The following is a 15,869-nucleotide window of genomic DNA, read 5'->3' as shown; positions in this document are numbered from 1 at the left end:
ATTATCAGTCACATGGATCTGTTGGATCATTCTCTGGATTCTTTAGAACTGGAGATTCCATTGATTTCCCCATCTCAGGAGGGAACTCCAGTCGTGGGTATCTTTGGCACACACGATTTAGGAAGACTGTTCTTGAAACACTCCCTAATGAAGATTTGGATGAATAGTGCTTCAGACTTAACTTTGTTAGCATATCTAGAGTCTTTTACAGACAAGGCGACTTGGTCACTTACTCATATGGCAGTCTTCATCATCTGTAAAGAAGTAGTCCTTGTAGACAGTAAAGTAGCCATGCAGTACATAGGCAAGGAAGAATCCTTCCAGCTTTTCTGGTTGACACCTACACACACACACACACACACATATATATATATATATATATATATATATATATATATATATATATATATATACACATACATACATAGCTGGCCTTAGGCACAGGCCAACTAGGCGGCTGCCTAGGGCGCCGCTCTAGCAAGGGCGCTTTTCCAGTAATCTGGATGGTGTAGGTAGACCACGATGGGGGCCCCAGGTGGTGCTGGGGGGGGCACTGTGGAGACCTTTTGCCTAGGGTACCAGTTGACCAAAGGCCGTCCCTGTATATAGATAGATAGATATAGACTGAGTTTGCCCACCATGGACCTTGAGTTAGTAACCAGAAAAAAAAAGCAATGTGGTGCAGTCAGCCTGGGCAGAGGAGGTAATGTAGAACACGAATGGCAGCTCAGAGTAGTAGCTAGAGAAACTGGTGCCCTGAGCAGTCCATCAGACTAGCACCCCATCAAACCAAAGTTGAGAAGCAAAGGAAAAAAAGTCACTGAACTGTACCAGTACCCTCCCTCTTACAGTTTCAGACACTGAAACATTCATTCTTTTAAACAGCTGTGGCTCAACTGTATAAATTAATTAATGTTAGCAGTACTGAAATTCTGGTACTGAATGAGTGCTAGCAAGCTACTGTGCTACCACATGATCAGACTGTGGATTGTACCCCTTGACTAACCTTTTGTGCCAGGGACAGCCAGCCCCTTTGTCGTGCCCTAGAGATGGGTCCATAGCAGCTCATTACACATTTTTGTGGGAGTTACTACTTTAATGGAAGAATTTAGATTAGCATATTCTCATGTTGCATCAATGTCCTGATCCCTAATTATTTGACCAGACATCAAGTTACTTTGACAGGAGATTAGACAAATATTTTTCTTTGTGTGTTCCCTTTCACTATATTGGTTCATATGTACTTAACAGAAAAAAAAAAACAGAAAAAGATCAAATAATTGTTATAGCTCCTTACTGGCCAAAATAACTTTTTTTCCTGTTCTCACATAGGTTAGAAATCACGTTTTCCATTCACGTGACGGTCCAATTTCCTTTATCAAAACCAGCATACTTTCAGTTTGTACAGTAAGATGTGATTCTTAACAGGCAATATTTTTTCATCTCCTTTACTTTTTGCAGAAACTTAGAAATCCCATTCCAGGAAACTATTATTTATCTAATTGGAAGAGTTTTTTTTTTCCATCATTGTAAAGGCAAGGATTAGTGATGGTTCAAGTACAAGCTTGTAAACTACTGAACAGTCTTTGACATGTACTGCATAGAGCTTTTTTTTTTTTTTCTTTTATGATTCAGCACTTTGCCTTAGCAGTTTGTCTGTAGTGGGATTCTACCTTAGCCTCTAGACTTCTGCAGTGAAGATGTGCTTAAAGTCTACATTCATACCTCAAGATTACCCGTCCTAATTAGGGATTTCATTTTGTTTTGAAAGAGCTGATAAAAATCATACTGTAAGCCTGACTTATCAGGTCTTTTAGAATTTTTAAATGAAGATGCTTAGGTGCTAATAAACATCGGTGGTGAATGTGCTAAGTTTCTTAGTTTGGTTCAGATTTGATCAGGAAATAGATGATAGGGAACTAGTGGTTGCTAGGTTAGTAAGGACCAGCTCTGGGATATTAGAGCTGCTAGGGAGTATTGGTACAGTTTGTTCCAGTGCATTGGCATTAAGAAAATCAAGGAAATGTTGAACATATCTATTTTTAGAGGTTTGTGTGTGCTACTCAGTGCTTGGTAATTAAAGTCCTTTACCAAGAAGGTTTTTGCTTGATATTTAATGCCTCAGTGACAAGGTAATTTCCATGCAGAATGTTGATGGGGATCTGTAGCTAACAATGAAGTAGTGCTTGGATTTGTTAAAGGTGATTGGATCTCCAGGAGCTCCAGCATTAGAAGATCACTTTTCAGCGGCAGGAAAGCTGTGGCAGGCTTATCAGCCAAACCACTGATTTTCTTCAGCTCTGCTTGAGCTGTCAGTAGTTTTGGTGCATGGGAGGTTTCCTTAAGCTTTGGAAGATGGCCGGCTGTTATATCCTGTGTAGGATATAAGCCATATAGCTAAGGCAACTCAAGCAGTGTTCATTCAAACACCTGCTGTTATGGTATGTTTTCTTACATATCTGTACTTTATCAGATCCTGAGTTGAATGATTAAGTACATATTACCTTAAGCTACAGCTGTTAAGCTAAATATGTCACCTACAAAATGCTCATTTGGGATATGTTTTAACCTGCCATTGTTTATTTATAACAGAGTTGTACAGACTTTAACAAAAAAAAAATAGGTACTGTGTTTTATTATTCATTAAATGGTATACACTTTTTGAGCACTGATTGCCTTTCCCAGTCCACCATAGTCGTGGCATGCATGGGTTAACCATACAGATGATGCTGTTCAGAGAGGCTGGTTCTGCAAGAGTACACCACATTTTTCAGGAAAGGCTTTATTAGCTGAGTTATCTTGTCCTAGTGTCTGCAGAGATAGAGTGAGTTTGTGTGTGTGTGTGTGTGTGTGTGTGTGTAGATATGTATACACACACACATTATATATGTATGTATGTATATATATATATATATATATATATATATATATATATATATATATATATATACATACATACACACACACACACCAGTCCTTTCTTCACTTATGTGATATATATATATATATATATATATATATATATATATATGTGTGTGTATATACACATTTTATTCCAGAAAAGGTAAATGGTGTTTTAATAGTGGCACATTTTGAAGTTGTGATGGAATAAACCAGCTGATAATTCCAGATGCATATTTGTGCATCTAGATATATCTGATGCATTTGTATTGTAGAGGAGTCATTTTAGCAGTTGCCATCTTAATACCTTTGTTTGTCAAATTTTATAATGTGGCAAGACTCTAAAGGTGCTGGGTGAGTTGCTTTTACTGCTGAACGATCCCAGGAGATGTGTTGATAAATGAGAGGGAACATGGTATGCATGATGATATGTGCCATGTGTGGCTGGTTGCGTTTTTCCTGCCTCACTGTAGTACATATTCCTGAAAGTGGTTTCTCTAATCTTACTTCACACTCTAAGCCCTGACTGATATCCCCAGCATTATAGCCATTATAATTTTCCAAAAAAAGGCATAAATGTTATTTTAAAGATCATGGTGAACATAGCTGTTGTAATGTGGTGATTCTGGTCTCCTCTGCGGGCTAGTGTTCATTGAACAGAAACCCTTATCAAAAATGCATGAATCTGGGAGTATGGTAGAAACTTAAATATTGTCAGGGCTAAGTGAAAAAAATACAACCACTTTGTAGTCTAAAATGTAAACAGTGGGCAGTATATAGCTGTTCTGTTACTCATTCTGTTTAATGTCAGTAGTATTATGTTTGCTTTTGCTGTCATTGGGGGTACTCACACCACTTTGGTAAAAAGCTGTTATGTCCAGTGTGAATGCATGTTTTAAAAGTGTATTCAGGATTCTACTTTCCTGGGAGCCCTGATTACATCTTCGTGTAAAATCTGATTGCATCTGTGACCCACCCCCACCCCCTTTTTGTCCAAGAACAACTTTGGATATATGCATTATCACTTTTTTCTGGTTTTGGAGTTTATAAAATGGGTTGTTGTTTGTCATGCACACTTTAAGGCTCAGAAAATCAAAAGGTTTAAGTTGAAGACTGAACTGTTGTTCCTGTTATTCAGTAACAGAGGCTGAGAAAGGTTGTGAGGGTGTACAAGTCTGTAGGGCTACAAATGGTGGGATTGACTTGCATGCAAGGTATCTGTCTCTTGCCACAAATGAACTAGCCTAAAAGCAAAGCTTGTTTCATTATTTGTCCTGCATACTGTACAAGGACAGCTGTTTTGGCGTTGTCTTGCGTTTCTATTTTTTCTCCATGTTTCCTTAACATTGTGTCATAGCTATGATGAAAGGGCTCTGTATCTTGAAGCAATAATCCAGAATCATCGAGAAGTAATGACATTTGAGGATTTTGCAGCACAGGTCTTTTCTCCTTCCCCAAACTACTACTCTCTGACTGGAATGGGTAAGTCATCACTGTAATCTATTCATAGCATCAGGGAAGCACTTGAACAGCAGATGTTAACCTGTATTCCAAAGATAAATGCTTGCATATTTAAAAAGTGCTTTATGTCCCTTAATTAGCTAATGAATATCAAAAGGGATGATAACATTCATTGCAGTTTTTTTTTTTTTTTTTTTTAAAAAGATGTTCGTTCATCAGTTTTTTGGTTCCTTTCTTCCACTAGCCTGTTAACCTCAGATCTGCTTAGGTTAATGAACTTTCTCTCAGAAATGTGCACAGGTTCATTCAAGGGTGTGAGCTTCTTGCTGAGCTGTGAATGTGCTGTGCAAAGCAAAGACTGAATCACTACTTACTTATCGGAAAATGGTCCCTCACAGAAGAAGCTGCTGCTGCTAATGTTAAATGAGGATTATGCTGCTAAGATACCAGGGTCAGGGATTAATGCACCAGAAATCTTTGGATAATGTTCCTTCAGCAGATCATAACACATGTGCAGTATGCCATCATCCTGTGGCAGATGCCGCCTTTTTTTTTGTTTTCAGCGTTGCTAAAGTTTATTTTGTTAAGCTGATAAATAAACCAAGATGCGTATTTGTAATTTACCCTAAACCAAGGTATTTAAGTTATAATGTTGAATTTTTGTTGATCTTTCTAGTGCAGTTTGATTTTATGTTCTTACTTTGAAACCTTGTATCACATTTCATTTTGCTCCTCTGATTTAATGAAATAAAGGGTTTTGCATAAACCTATGTGGCCAGGAGTGCTTCATCTGAGCAAGTGAGGTGATATTATTAGAAAAATAAAAACCTACACTTGTTTGCTTTCATTTTTTTTCTTTTTTATGTTGCCAGACGTTAGGACTGCACATTTCAGTTTTGTTACTGGTTAAATCTGTGATATGCAAAGTTCTTTGAATGCTGATTGCCATATCCCATATAAATGATGCCAGGCATCTGTTTCAATTCTCTTACTCTGACTTGTTAATAAATATCCTACATCTAAGCTGTAAAATAGCAGAAAGGAATTAAATTCAGTGAAATAAATCACTTACAAATAAAATCAGCCATGCGTCATTGTTTAACGTTATTGGCTACAGTCAGTGTGCTTTCAGAGCTTTGTTAGGAGATAAGAGGTATATGCGTGCACTTGTATTGGTCGCCAGGAGCAGCAGGCAGAAGGCTTTGCAGATAAGCAGGCTGGCAGAAGTGAAGGAGAAACAGTACTATTTACATAATCATGCCTCTGCTTCCTGGAGAGGCGTCAAGAAATACAGGGTTGGCCTCTCCTGATCTCTGTTTAACTAGAATACTAAACAGCATTAAAAAAATGATCATAAGTAAAATCTCTGATAATTGTTTCCTGTTAATAAAACAACAGTGCAGCTGAAGAGAATTTTTGTGTACTAGGCTAAAAATGTGCAGTCTTAAATCAGTAATAAGTCCCCAGTTCACTCATCATGAAGTGTCAGTTTTAGCTATGAAAAAAATGTTTGAAGGTTATGTGGTTGTTCATCAGAATGCTACCACATTGCAGGAATATATAATAGTTTAAAAAAAAATCATTGTGTTTTGTTCTGAACTCCTGTGGACTTTAACTGTCCAGTAAACTAGAATTTATATAGTAGAGCACGTTACAAATAATAGCAAGATATTTTTCAGGCTTAAATTTCAACTAGGCATCCTTCTTAGAATACATATCTCAAAGTTTTGTTGATCATGTTGTGATGTCTCATTAATTAAATCTTGTTAGATACCTGTCATAAAATCCTGACATGACTAGAATGATGCTGACTTACTTAATCAGGTCTTGTGTCAGTTCACTGAAAATTATTTATTTGAAAATCCCCAAAACATATTATGGAAATGAAGCAAACCGCTTGGTCATATGTTACTAGAGACAGTAATGGCATGTTCAACTAAACAGGTTGTCTCATTCAGATGAGTAATGACAATGTACCAGTTACATAAAATGCCTCTGTTGTCTACGTAAGCACCCCAATGAAATACATCTAGGTTAACATGGGATTTAAGGATGTCAAAGGCAGTAATTTATTTACATGGTGAGTTAATTTGAAGGAACAGACCAATCTCTGAAGATGCAGAATCCATTTCCCTCCTTTTCTTAGATTTTCTAAGCACTGGACATTGAAAGTACTCAAAGTGTACTGTAATGAGAAAAATCCCAGGACATGTTTATTTCTTTCCAACAGAAAAGTGATGATTATTATTTAAAAAAGCTGCTTAGCCTGCAACATCAAACATTTTCAGGCCAATATTTTACCTGTTTTTTTGGGGCTAAAATTAGTGTTAACAGTGTTTTTCATATTCTTGGTAACCGTTTTGATGAACAATCTTTTTTATATTGAAATGGACAGCAGAAAGTTTTGTTCTCCCAAGCACATCTGTGACCTATTATTTTGAGGGGCTTACCCACATCCTAATCTGTGGAATCTTGTGCAGTACATGTGAGCATGTGTATATGGTACAATGATAGGAATTAGTGTAAACTTCTGACTTGTGCTTTCATAATTCTTAAATTTCTATGCCTCCAAATTAGGGTCATTGCTTGGCCTCATTTAACATATGGTGTGTGATGTATCTTTGAGTGTTATAATTTGAGTTACCTTTCAGATGCATTATAACCCAACTTTGTGCTATAGTTAGAAGTATAGAGCTGACAGGATAATGGGAAAAGTCAAAGAGAAGAAGCTAGCTTTTCCTTGCTACATTGTGTTTTGCTAATAGTGGTCAGGAAGCTACATACCAGTGACTACACAGTGGTTAAGTTACTTGACAGAGAAGATGGCTGCTTACTGAAAATGTTGAAGTAATAGCATTAAGTACTAGATTTGACAGAAGGAAATGAATTGTGGCCCTTATATGTTATATGCAACTAACACTGGCAAAGACTGCAATCCATGTTGTAGCTTGTTACAGATCTCCCGCCATGCCCCAGGATGCCCACTCCACGTTTCTTGATATACTGGGTAATATTAAGGTACAGCCCAATACCCTAATAATGGGCGATTTCAACTACCCCACCATCTACTGGGAAAACTACTTATGTACTAACTCATTTGCTCAACGCTTTCTGGAATACATAAATTCCAGCGCCCTGGATCAGCTTGTCCATACCCCCACCAGGGGGCAACAATATCCTGGACTTGGTCATTGCCAATATGGGCAAGCGATGTTCCACGCCAGAGGTCAACTCCTCACTGGTCAGATCCGACCACAAGCTAATCACCCTAGACATCAAAATCCCGCACCCATCCCCCATTAAGGAAACCACCGTAAAGAGCTTCTCCACAGCCAACTTCATGCTTTTTAAGACAGAAGTGGCAAGCTTCACGGCACCCATACAGATGGAAAATAGAGGTACGACTGCTGAATCCTATACAAATGCACTGTATTATCACATACACGAGTGCATGGATCTTGCCATCCACAGAACCAAGATGCTATCCTCCAAAAAAAAGGAAGCCAATCTGGTGGTCCCCTGCCATAAATAAACTCTACAACAGAAGGAAGAAACTGTTGCAAAAAAGAGTAAAATTCCCTGATAGCAGAAACTCCCTGGTCAGCCTGAGTAAGAAGCTGAGATCCCTCCGAAAATCCTCCAAAGCTAGTTACGAAAATAAAATTGCCACTGATTCTAAAGACAACCACAAAACATTCTACAGCTATGTCAAGAATCTCAATGGCGACACTCAGATCTTCTCTGAGCTACAGCATAATGGCACTAGATATACAGAACCAACTGATATTGCCAACGTCCTGGCAGATAGGTTCAGTGCAAACTTCACCCCCCCCCTCTCACCCTCCAAAGGAGCCCATCACTATACCGGAAGAATGCAAAGCCCCTGTAATCATGGCTGCACAAGTAAAGACAGCACTCTCCAAAGCCAAGAACACAGCATCTATGGGACCTGACAACATACCAGGCTGCGTTCTGCACAGACTACAGAATGAACTGGCACCCCACCTAAGTACCATGTTCAATCATAGCCTCACTTCAGGCTTTGTGCCTACTGAATGGCGCACATCAACGGTTATCCCACTCCACAAAGGGGGCGCCACCACGGACCCTGGGAACTACTGCCCCATTAGCCTGACGAGCCTGGTCTGCAAGGCCATGGAACATATCACCTTGGAGCTTATAAACAAGGACATAGGTAACCTCCAAACTCTGGACCCCATTGAGTTTGGCTTTGTAAAAGGTAGGTTATGTCTCCTAAACCTGATTGACGTCTTTGAAGCAGTCACCAGAGCCGTAGATGAGGGTAAGGTGGTGCACACAGCCTATCTTGACCTTGCCAAGGCTTTCTACACCATTCCCCACTCGGGAATTATAGATAAACTCACTAGACTGGGCATAAATCCCTATGTCACAAGATGGGTGGCCAACTGGCTCACTGACAGAACCCACGCAGTGAAAGTAGCCGACTCCAAATCCAACGTCAGAAAAGTGACAAGTGGAGTACCACAAGGCTCAGTCCTGGGTCCTCTCCTGTTTGGCATCTACTTCTTAGAAGTCCAGGCTAATACAGCAGGTCTTTGGCTAATGAAGTTCGCAGACGACTGCAAACTAGGTGCCATAATAGAATCACCTAATGATGTGGACATTCTACAAAGGGGCCTCACTGAGACTGATGCTTGGTGTCAAAGTCATGGCCTCAAGCTCAATGCCAAGAATTGTCATCCCCTTTGGGAAAAACACTGTACCTATGAACTTAACATATAGGAGGTAGCCTACTAAACACTGAAGTTGTGATGAGATACCTTGGGACACAGGTTAACAGTAGTCTCTCCTTTGATAATCACATCACCACAGTAGTCAGGAAATCCTTCTGCGTGGCACACCTCATTACAAAGGGGTTCACCTCCAGAAAAAGAGGTCATTGTTCCTCTCTACTCATCCCTCATCAGACCCATTATAGAGTACAGTGCCCCATTTGGCATGTACCTCGCAAGACATCTACAACAACTAGAAAGGCCATAGAAATACCTCACTAAGAGGATTACCGGCCTCAAACAGATGCCATACGAAGACCGTCTCAAAAAACTCCAGCTCTACTCCATTGCTTCTCGCCTACTCGGAGGCAACCTCTGCCTAGCATACAAAGCCATGTGAAACCCAGATCTGTTGAACATGCTACACTCAAAGAAACCCCAATCCCGCACTCTTCAGGGACCTAAACCTTGCCACTACAATAAACAGTACATGCTGAAGGGATAGATTCTTGTCCCAGAGACTTCCCATGCTCTGGAACAGACTACCCATTCATGTCAAGCAAAGCTCCTCATTAGCCCTCTTTAAGAAAATTCTCGACAATTGGATGGGAAATAGGAAATTCACCCCGGGGATTACTTCTGTGGAGCACAGGAAAATAACTTTTTTGGGTGGCAAAAGCCAGGGAACATTTTTGGCTAGGCTTATGTAGGCCCCAGGTCCGATAGACTAGTACCTACCTATGAACCTATAATATGTTGACTCCTTCCCATTTTATTCTGCTCAGGACATATTTTCTGCTGCATATGATGATAGCTCAATTCTACCATTAAATCTAATCATCTTTGTCCTCATCTGTTCTAACAGGGTTTTAGGGTATGTGTGACTGTGGGTGTTTGATTTGCAGACACAGGTCTCTAACTCTTTTAGGATTTTTAGATGCGGAGAGCTATACTATGATCAGAGTTTGGAAGCCTGAATAGAAAGATAAATTTCACTTGGATATGCTGCTGGTTGCTGTAGAGAGTTGGTTCCTGTTTGTATCCCATAAGATTTGGAATTTATTAGTAGCTCAGGTGCTGGAGGACTTGGCCAAAAAGAGAAGGGAGTGAGCTGATAGCAACTCATCCATCCTGGGGGCTTTGGGGTTGTTAAAAAAAGCCTGTCTCATTATCAGTTTCTGGAGGAAAGGCCAGTACTGCATTTTCATGCCCAGATATTCAGGAACATGAGCCCAATCAAGAGGTGTGTGCACTACAAATGTACAGAAATGCACAGTCACAGTGAGTTGATGTATTGCATCTTACATGCCAGCTAGCAAGGACATGGCTAATAGAAACACCAGAAACTTTCTAACCTCCTGCTAAATAATGGCCAAGGTTTCTGTCTGTCTGTAACATTTCCATCATGGGGTCTTCTGATACTGTGAGGGGGAAGGAGTAAATGGGTTGGCAAGGAGTATGGCTCAATGGAAAATGGAGAGAGGTAAAAAATATTTCAGTCAAGTTAGTTAAAGGTGAAGTTAGCAGCAGTGTAAAGCAACTGTTCTGATCCAGTGTTGTCTGTTTTCATCCGTTTCAAACATATGGGTTGTCATATCTGACTGAATCCAATCTCGGCATCAACTCTGAAGCTTCTTCGGACACAGAGCTGTTACTCCCCCCCTACCTATAATTTCCTGGACTCACTTACCTAGTTCTTGTTTGCCACTTGAAGTTACTGGACGTGAGAAAGAGCTCTCTTCAGTGTGTTGTAACCTTTTGTGGATCAAAGTTTACTCCTACGAAGAGAGTTTTTTTCTCTCTCTCATTTACTGAGTGTTTAGAGTGTATAGTAGATTAGAGTGTATAGTAGAAGTTGTAGCATTGTAGTTAGGTTCTTTGTACATTTGTTGCCTTTCTGTCTTCTTTTTCTGTTTTTTGGCCTTTTGGCCAAGCTCTATTGTAGTGTCAAAAATAATAACAACAACAACAATAATAATAATCTATAGTTCTTAGTATAGTTAGTAGGACTGTGTGTTTTGTATAACTTGCTTTTCCTTCTAGGTTTTTTTCTGTCTATATTTTTACCATGTCTGAATCCTCTGGATTCAAAAAAATGTTCAGAGTCTGGGCAAAAACTGTCACCCAGGGAGCCATACACTGAATGTATTGCTTGAGCACTACCCATTTGGATGTGGACTGCTAGTCCTGTGCCGTCTTCAGCACTAGGGCCCTTCAGACTGGAAGGGACAAATTAGTTCTCAAAGAGCTCCTTCCAGCACATGCAGGGGCTACTCCTTCAACCTCTTCTTCATCCCATTGTAAGCAACAAGATAGGCCTAAACCTAAGGATAAGGTTCAAGAGAAAGAAAAGACAGGTAAGGAAAAAAACAAAAGGGAGAAAGAAAAGAGTAAATGTGTCAAAATGGCAAAAAAGCACTCTCCTAAGCTGACATCTTCACTCAGATCCAAACCAAAAAGTGCTTGTAGATCAGATCCGATGACTCCTGTGCTCTGATCTCCATCTCCAAGAGCTAGATACTTCCCGGTGCCAGAGAGTCCCAGATTCTTCAGGAACCGACATCTTTACTCAGATCTGACCCAAAAAGTGCTCATAGATTGGATCTGATGACTCCGCAGTACCGATTTCTATCTCCGTGAGCTAGATACTCCAAGAACTGGTGACTCCCCTATTCTTCAGGAGAGGGGGTACTCCAGACCACCATCAGTGGCAGTATCTACTCATACATCTTGATGTCTCTTGGGGCAGGATGTCAACAGGATGATGAAGAAGCAAATCTAGTTTGGGGTTACCCTGGTACTGTCTCCCAGGAAGGTATCGAGTACTGGCCATAGTACCCCTCTACTTCCTGAATCCATACAGATACGCCGTTCAGTTCCAGTGTTATTTGATCCAACTGGAACCAGAGCACCTTTGTTGACACCGGAGCTGCTGTCAGCTTTAATGATTATGTTTCTATTTGTTTCAACTCTGGTGCCATCAGATCGAGAGGAGACTCAGTGCCGATGCTGTGGCATCAAGTTTTGGGGGGGGGGGGGTTGACAGCAAGTTTTTCAGAGCCATCCCTTCCTTTTGTGGCTTCAGCACTTGATAGCTTGGATCTGAGATCAGTTTCGGAATTGGGAGTCATCAGTGCCAAGGATTCACTTTTTTCCTTGGACTGGAGGGAGTCCTCAGTGCTGATGGCAGCTTCAGCCTTTGAGACCTTTGAAAAGGTTTTGGCAAGTTCCAAAGATGAGGTGTTTCCAACCAATACAGCTCCGTCCGAGCCCCAGCCAGGGTCTGCTGCTTCTCCTGTTCATCTTGTCGTTAAAGCACAAGTCAGTTACAGAGGCTTCTGAGGAGATCTGATTTGTCAGTTCCCCTTCCAGTTCAGAACCTTCTGTTGCTCTCCCAGAAGATCTTCACAGAAATGTGGATGTGCAAACAGAAGCTCATAGTTTTCTCCGGAGTCATTCACCAAAGATACTGATTTAGAGAAGGGGTGGTCCCTTTGCCCCATCTCTGAAGATGTCACCTTTGACTGTATACTCAAATTGATGAAACAGAGAGTGAGTTGGTCTCCCCAAGACCATTTACCTAATGAGTCAGTGTTCTTGGAAGCCTTTGGTTCTTGCCCAGCATTGTCTTGGGTGGTACCACACATTGATTCCATAAATGACCTTATGGCTGAACAGGCATGGAATGACCTTGATGTGGTGGAACCCATCCCCCCAAAAAAGCAAAACACATCTTGGCTGTTTCTAAAGACAGGAAATATTGGAGCAAGGGTGCACCTGTAGATGCTATGATGGTAGCAGCAGCCACTAGGAAAGAGCTATCAGAAGAGTGTTCATCAATGCACCCCCCTAACAGAAAGTCAAAGCCAATGGACAGATTTGAGAAGCATGCCTCACTGAATTATTTGGCTCACCTAACCAGATTCCAGAGACACGTGACCAAAGAAATCAAGTCCCTCTTGGGGGTATTGCATATGGATGTCCATAAAACAGTGGACTCCCAGCTTTCAGCTGTACAATTCACCTGAAATGTGGCCATGTGATTGCTGTCCAGTGCAGCTAATGGCAAAGCCAGAACAACAGGCACCGACATTACCATGCCTGTGTGTGTCTTTGTGATTTTGTGGAAGGTTTCAAGTCATTCTTTGTGAATGCCTCCTGTGAAGGTGCAATGTTTTATGGGCCTAAGGTTAAAGATACACTCACCAGGAGTCAACAGGATGGTAAGACTCTTCTCTGCAGTGGGAGTCCATTCCTCAACACTGCAAAGATCCTTCTCTAGGAATCCATGATCAGGGAAGATGTGGTTCTGTAAATCACAGAGTTCTAACCACAACTACCCAGGTGACAGACCTTTCCATGACAGAGGTGGAAGTAATTCTAATGGACGACACTCTGGAGGCAGAAATGGACCACATAACCAAGGCTTTTGTGTTTTTTTTTTTTATGGAGAAAGCCTACTAGAGCTCCTGAACAATTATCCGACTGCTGCACTCTGGAATCAGTCAAGAGGGGAGGCTGCCTAACTTTGCATCCTCAAGCCTGGCACATCATAACTTCAGATTCTAAACATAATTTCCAGATGCTACTTAATTCCCTTTTCACTTCCATTTCAGTAAAAGAAAAAAGTCCCTGATTATCTACCCAGTCAGTGAGACTTAGCAGCCATAGAAATTTCAAGGCTGTTAGAAAAGAGAGAGGCATCCATCTGGTCCCCCAAAAACAATTAGAATCTGAAGTCTATTCATGGTTCTTTTTAGTACCAAAGAAAACGGGGGAACTCAGATGAATTTTGGATCGCAGTTACCCAAACCAGTTTGTTTAACAAACTAAATTTCAGATGGTCATAATTCAGTCTATTTTACCGCTCCTGAGGAAGGACTATTGGATGTGCTGTATAGATCTCCAGGATGCCTACTGCCATATCAAGATAGCAAAGCACTCCAGATTTCTCAACTTCCAGCTGGGAGATGGTCACTACCAATTCTGAGCACTACCTTTTGGTATCACCACACACCTGAGTGTTCACCAAGATCATGACAGTGGTAGCAGTGCATCTACTTCTGCTGGGAATCCAAGTTGTCCCATACCTTGGCAATTGGAACCTAACTGCTACGTCCAGCGTTACCTGGATGAGGTGCTCAAAATTGTTACTGGACTTTGGGAAAACTGTGAATCTACTAAAATGTTGCCTGACTCCAACCCAGAATATAGAGTTTATAGGATGCCACTTAGATACCAACCTACAGGTAGTCAACCTCCCCCAGTCCAGAGATTTTTCACTTCGCCTCACAGCCATACAAGTCCTACATCACCCATCACCACAAGCAGGGTTAGTTCCATGTCTGCTAGGCCTCATGGTATCCACAATTCTTATGGTTCCTCTAGCCAAATATTTTATGAGAGTACTGCAGTGGACTTTAGTAGTACAATAGTCTCAGTCCATTCATCCTTTGTGTGCAAGGATTTGAATAAACTCAAGTCTGCAGACAACACATTGCTTGGTAGGCAGTGTGTCCTTCTGTAACTGAGGGGCATCCTTTCCAGTCAGAATCACTGGTAGCAGTAGTAACCACAGACTTCTCCCTTCTAAGATGGGAGGGCACTTCCAAGGGAGAATGGTCCAGGGTACATGGTCATCCCCAGAAGTCAGTTCTCTCATCAGTGTCTTGGAGTTGAAAACAGTCTCTCCTAGCTTTGCAGGAATTCCAGAACCTCCTTCCCAAGGATGTGATTGCCATACAGGCAGACAACATGTACATCAGCAAGCACGGGGAACACATTGTTATCCTCTGTGTCAAGAGGCCTTGAGAGTCTGGCAATGGGCAATGTCTTCATGCCACTTTCTAATTGCTGTGCACATCCCAAGATTAACCAGTGTGTTAGCAGACACAGAACTGTCCTGATGCTTCACAAGTAGTCTCTCAATCCTACAGTGACACATTTGATCTTCAGTTGCTGCGACCTTTTTACATCCTATCTCAATAGCAAATGCAGCAGGTATTTTGACCTGATCCCTCCACAGGTTCAGTCACAGAGAGACTTGTTGACCCACAGTTGGCCCATGAGTCTCCTGTATGCCTTTCCTGAACAAATTCATGCAGAAAGCAAGAAAGTGCAAGGCCAGGGTGATCCTCACTGCCCCCTTTTTGGCTCCAACAGACATGGTTCCTCTACCTATGACCTCTACTAATACACCCTCCCCCTTTCAGATGTTGTTCTAAACCTACTGACTCACCCGTATTGACTACCTCCTCCTCCAGACTAAAAGTCCATGAAGTTAACCACATGGTTCCTCCAGCTTTTAAATATAGCTAGAGATGCCAGACTTTCCCCTGATGTAATCAGTAATGTTAAGTTGTCTATCTCGCCACCATTCTTGCTGGATAGGTTCAGAGCTGATCCTCGGCTCCGAATCGGCCTTCTACTAAAGCTCAAGAGCCATTTACCGGCTCGAGGCCTCCCCATATCCCACAATGCTAGGCAACAGAAACCCAGATCTCATTTGCCGCTTCAGCTACGAGGTTGCAATTTTACCAGCTCCAGGTCATATAAATCTTTTCTTGTAATTTTTACTATAAATATTCTGTAGATTTTTGCTAATTTCCCTCTTAGTTTTAATTTTATTGTGTACCCCTTGAGATCCCACTTAGAAACTCCCTTTTTATTGTTGTTGTAGAGTTTCTCCCCCCCCCCAGCCCTTTGGGGTAGTGTTAGGCCTTATCAGCTACTTTTATACTTTTATAGATATAT

At 41.2% G+C, this 15,869-nt stretch overlaps 1 protein-coding gene across 1 annotated transcript in view; it reads left to right on the top strand.

Annotated features, from left to right (window-relative positions):
• The window catches only part of RALGAPA2 (Ral GTPase activating protein catalytic subunit alpha 2), a 4,189,194-nt gene that overhangs the window by 3,779,873 nt on the left and 393,452 nt on the right, over positions 1-15,869 (top strand). Inside the window, exon 37 of the mRNA XM_044060158.1 lies at positions 4,259-4,383. Coding sequence (XP_043916093.1) covers positions 4,259-4,383 — 125 coding nt within the window. The remainder of the gene's footprint in view (positions 1-4,258; positions 4,384-15,869) is intronic.

This window comes from Protopterus annectens, chromosome 1.part2 (genome assembly GCF_019279795.1).
Source record: "Protopterus annectens isolate FY-2018-M chromosome 1.part2, PAN1.0, whole genome shotgun sequence".
NCBI classification, from domain to species: domain Eukaryota; kingdom Metazoa; phylum Chordata; order Ceratodontiformes; family Protopteridae; genus Protopterus; species Protopterus annectens.
The sequence above is the reverse complement of the archived record's forward strand: the minus strand, read 5'-3'. Positions and strand labels throughout refer to the sequence as shown.